This window comes from Miniopterus schreibersii (assembly GCF_964146895.1).
Source record: "Miniopterus schreibersii genome assembly, chromosome: 11".
Lineage (NCBI taxonomy): Eukaryota > Metazoa > Chordata > Mammalia > Chiroptera > Miniopteridae > Miniopterus > Miniopterus schreibersii.
The window spans coordinates 1,094,391-1,098,995 of NC_138111.1; the positions used below are offsets into that span (position 1 = coordinate 1,094,391).

The window sequence follows — 4,605 nt, forward strand, 5'->3', positions numbered from 1 at the left end:
CTTCCGGCAGCCACCGCGCATCCTGGAGACGGAGCCAGAGGAGGAGGGACCAGGGCGGTTATAGGCTGCGGCGGGGCGGGCGTGGCCCTGTCTCTTCGACCCCATTGGCAGGCGGAGGTGAAAGGGCGGGCCGGGGGGGCGGGGCTTTGTCTGGCTCCGTCGGGGAGGAACTCGCCGAGTCGCCAGGGGAGCTGTCTCCGCCCCCGGGGTGGGCGGGGCCGACCTCGCGGGTGCGCGCGCAGCTCGCCGTGCGCCGGCTCCGGGTCGCCGTCCCTGGATCCCGGGCGCTCGGCGGGTCTGGAGGCCGCCCTCCCGCCCCCGACCTGGACCCTCGGGCACTGCAGACGCCCCCGCAACGGGGGCCCCGGACCCCCGGGCTCAGGAGGTGGGCCCGGAGCGGACGGCGGCGGAGGAGCGCGCCCCTTCCCCGCGCCCCGCCCGGCGCCCCGTAGCTCTGCCCCCCGCCCCGGGCCTCGCGGGGCCCTCGCCGCCCCCTCCCCCACCCCCCTTCCCTGGCCCCCCGCTCCCCGCCCCAGCCCCCGCGGCGCCCCTGCCTCCCGAGCGGCCCGCGGGCCCACCAGCCGCTCCCCCGGTTCCCCCGCAGGGCTCGGCCGGGACCCTCCAGCGGCTGCGGCGGCGCCTTCCGCTCCCCGGTGAGTCTGCCGGGCCCCCCGGCGCCTCATTCCGCCGAGAACCCGTCGCCTCTCCGCCCTCCCCGTCCCTCGAGCCCGCCAGGCTTGGAAGCGGCGGCCCGTGTGGCGCAGTGGTCGGGCGTCACCCCAAAACCGGGAGGTCAGGCTTCGGGCGCCATCCCAGCAGGGGGCCTGCGGGAGGCAGCCGGCCCCTGACGGCCTCTCATCGATGTTTCTCCCTCCCTCCCTCTGAAATCTAGTTCAAATGTGGAGGCAGCAGAGCGCTGGCCTCAGCAGCGGCGCCCCGCGTGGGCTCAGTCTCTCCGGCCCCCCGACAGCACCGCGAGGGGTGGGTCCCTTTTCACACCCGCACATACGCCGCTCCGGTTCCCTCCAACACGGGAGCTCTGCCCTGTCTTAGGGACTTGGGTACTTTCAGGGTTTGCCAAGCCCATGGCCGCCCGTCCTTTAGAACTGAGCTCCCACGGAGGGGGCCCCCCCACGCCGGGCTCAGGCCAGCAGCCCCGTGAGACGCCCCCTTAGCACACTGGCCGCCAGCTTCAAAGCACTTTTCAGACTGGTAGTTAGTCGATTACTAAGTTGTCCTTCACGCATCCCTTTGGCCAAGTTCTTTAAGTGCCTGCTGTGTGCCAGGTACTGCTGTAGACGCAGCGCAGTCAGCAGTAAATATGACAAAGCCCCTGCCCTCGCGGAGTTTACCCGCCAGCCGTGTAAGGTCAACAACGACAATGACATTATCGGTGAAAGGCATGACACCTCAGGCGGTGGTAGATGTCAGGAGACATCAGGACAAGGAGAGCGAAGGGTTGAAGAGTCACTGTTTAATCTGTTTCCTGTGTGTGTGTTTTTAATGGGTTTTTTGTTGTTGATGTCAGAGAGGTGGAGAGGGAGAGAGAGATGGAAACATCAATGATGAGAGTCATCCATCGGCTGCCTCCTGCACGCCTCCTACTGGGGATCGAGCCCGCATCCCAGGCGTGTGTCCTGACCGGGAATCAAACCAGCAACCTCCTGGCTCAACCACTGGGCCACACTGGCCGGGCTCACCATTTCTGATTAAGTTCCACTTGCCAGAACTTAGTTGTAGGGCCACATCCAACTCCAAGGGAAGCTGGGAAATGTCGTCGCATTTGGGGCTGGGTGATGTCTATTACCGAGCAGAAGCAGGGAGTGCCTATTGGGGAACAAGTTGTAGGTTCCAAATTGTGGATAATTGGTTAGTCCGGCTAATGATTTTTTGTGCCACTCAGCGGCCATCTCCCAAGCCTGGCGAGGCCGACAGGGCCAGCGAGGATTCTCTGCACCTTGACATGCAGAAGCTGAAGGAGAAGAGGGACCTGCTGGACAAGGAGATCTCCCAGTTAATATCAGAGTAAGTCTTGCCGGGCTTCTCGGCTTGCTTAATTAGGATAACTGGTGCCCAGTAACTACAACCCAGTTATACCAGCTCAGCATGAAAGCAGGAATGAGCTGCTGGGTTCAGGCGTTTCCTTAAGCCCTTTTGGGTAGAGTGTGCTCAGGCTCGGGCACTGGGAAGTAGGGACTGGAAAGGTGTTGGGAATGGAGGTCACCGCTCTCTGGGGCCCACATTCTCTGCCTCTGCCTCTGTCTGCACCCAGACTGCATTCCTCCCTCAGGTAGGGTTCTCAGTGCCTTGGGGGAGGCTGGTTCTTCCATAGCTCCCAAGTTCCCATGCCCCTTGCTCCAGCCACGGGGCACAAACTGAGCAGCTTTTGAACATGCATTTCACGCTTGAGGGGCTCTGAGTAGCCACCCGTGTGCCCATCTGTGAGTCCCTCAGCCATGGCCAAGGACACAAAGTACCCATGTGGGTGGGACCCCTCCCTGAGGGCATGGGGAACATTTGCCAGGGGCTGATCCCCTGCTACTATGAGCTTTAGTGGACACAGTCTGTCTTGCCATCTCCACGTCCCCAGTGCTGAGCTCCTAGTAGGCCCTTTGTGAACATTTGTCAACCAGATGTCCTGTTACTCTCTGCACCTTGGATCCTCATCAGCTTTCTCTTCTCCATCCCTCGCCCCAGAGGCTACAGTGTGGCTGAACTGGAGGACCATATCTCCCAGCTCCACGAGTACAACGACATAAAGGATGTAGGCCAGATGCTGCTGGGCAAACTGGGTGAGCAGCAGGACTCCAGGGGAGCCCGCAGGGTGGACGCAGTGAGTGCTTCCTGAGCACCTGCCCCGGGCTACTCTGCAAGGTGTGGGGACACTGGAGACGTGGACACTTGAAGGGCTGTTTTCATGTGACTTCTGTTTCCATGTCGGGGTCAGGGAGGGAGGACGGTCACTTACTAAAGAACAGGAGCAAACAAGTTATAGAACATGTTAAGTGCTATGAAGGAATCAAAGGGCAGAGATGGAGAATATTGAGGTAGGAACAGGTGGCAGGTGGGGGTGAGGGGAGGTAGTCAGGAGGCCTCTGAAGAGAGCCCTTCCCGTGGGAGGAAAGAGCCATGGAGGGAGGGGGAGGAAGTGTCACCAAATGGCCAGTATCACCCTGGGCTCGGCAGCAGGGCAGGTGGAGGAGGTGGGGTTTGCAGCAGGCCCTGGATACAAGGCACACATGCGTCTCTGTTCTCAGCAGGTGGCTCTGGCTGCTCTGTATGGAGAAAAGATCCAAGGGGAGCCCCTGGCAAATGCTCCCCGTGCCCTCAGGGAGGGTTCCCACCCACATGGGTACTCTGCAGAGTGGGGAGAGGGTTCGATGGGTCTAGTTTGGGGTGGCAAGGCAGGAGTGGCAGGGGAATTATGTTGGCAACTAGGGGAGCAGGAAAAAGGTGCAGGAGCAGGTGCTGGGTGGTCAGGGTTTGGCCACTCTCCCGCTTCTCCCACTGGACACCCACCCTTCCTTTCAGCCGTGGTCCGATGTGTCACCACCAGAGACTTGTATCCTGAGTTTGGCCTGGACATGAGTGACTGAGCAGAGGCTCACAGTGCCTGGTCCATGGCCCCTGGTCCACGGTCCCCTGGGGCAGGCTGTGCAGCTGTGAGAAGCTGTGTGAGCCCAGGTGGCACACCCACACTTACCAGCGAGAAGGTGTTGGCAGCCTTTTCTGGAGAGCCCACGCCAAGTCAGGAGGGAGTCCGGGGAAGGGGAAGGTGTGTCCCCAGCTCCAGGACTCCTGAGACGCCCCAGTGATGCCTGTGTCTATATCTGTGTCTCCTGTTTGTGAATAAACACATGGATGGTCTTGGTGTGAATCTGAATGACGTCCCTCTCCGCTGACAGCCCATCTCCCGGGGAGCGAGCCTGCCGGTTAGAGCGGCCTTACCTGTGCCGGCACCGTGCCGAGTGTTTACATCCATATCTCGATGCTCAGATCCATCCGATGAGGGTTCAGTTTTGCTGTCCCCACTTTTCAGATGAGGAAGTTGAGGCTCAGAGAGGCAGAGTGACTTGCCCAAAGTCACACAGCCAGTAAATAGTGGAGCAGGGACTTGAGCCCAAGTCAATCAGAAGCTGATGGTTGGCAGTGCTGCTGCTCTGGGTGGAGACAGGCGGGTGAGAGCTGAGGGTGAAATGGCAGCGTTTCGAGGAAGTCTCCCGTGTAAACTGACCTGCAGAAGGAGGGTCTGGTCCAGCTGTCACCTCCGCCAAGCAAGGATGAGCTGTCACTTCTTCATTGGGTGTCACTTATCATGACCAGCCCTCTGTGGCAAGGATGACACCAGAGTGTCACAACTGCTGGGCATGGTCCAGACTGACGGGACTTCACCCCAGATCCGCTGAGTGTTTTGACCATTCCCCCTGCCCCTCCGGCCCTGTCCTGCTGGACACTCGTGTGAGGTTCCAGAGGTGACAGCAGCCCTTGGATCGGGCTGTCATGTGGTGAAGTAAGTATACGTCCTAAAACTGGCCATGAGAGCTGACCTGGGTTTGAGTTCCAGCTCCGCCCACTTACAGGCTGTGTGACCTGGGCAACTGGCTT

At 60.8% G+C, this 4,605-nt stretch overlaps 1 protein-coding gene across 1 annotated transcript; it reads left to right on the top strand.

The window, feature by feature from the left end:
- Nucleotides 1-161: 161 nt before the first annotated feature.
- Nucleotides 162-3,867, top strand: SWI5 (SWI5 homologous recombination repair protein; the record flags this gene model as incomplete). Its single annotated transcript, XM_081151744.1, has 5 exons — nt 162-385; nt 605-653; nt 1,904-2,025; nt 2,698-2,792; nt 3,532-3,867. Coding segments are annotated over 5 exons (555 nt in total), but the record flags the coding sequence as incomplete, so codon positions are not given.
- Nucleotides 3,868-4,605: the final 738 nt, after the last annotated feature.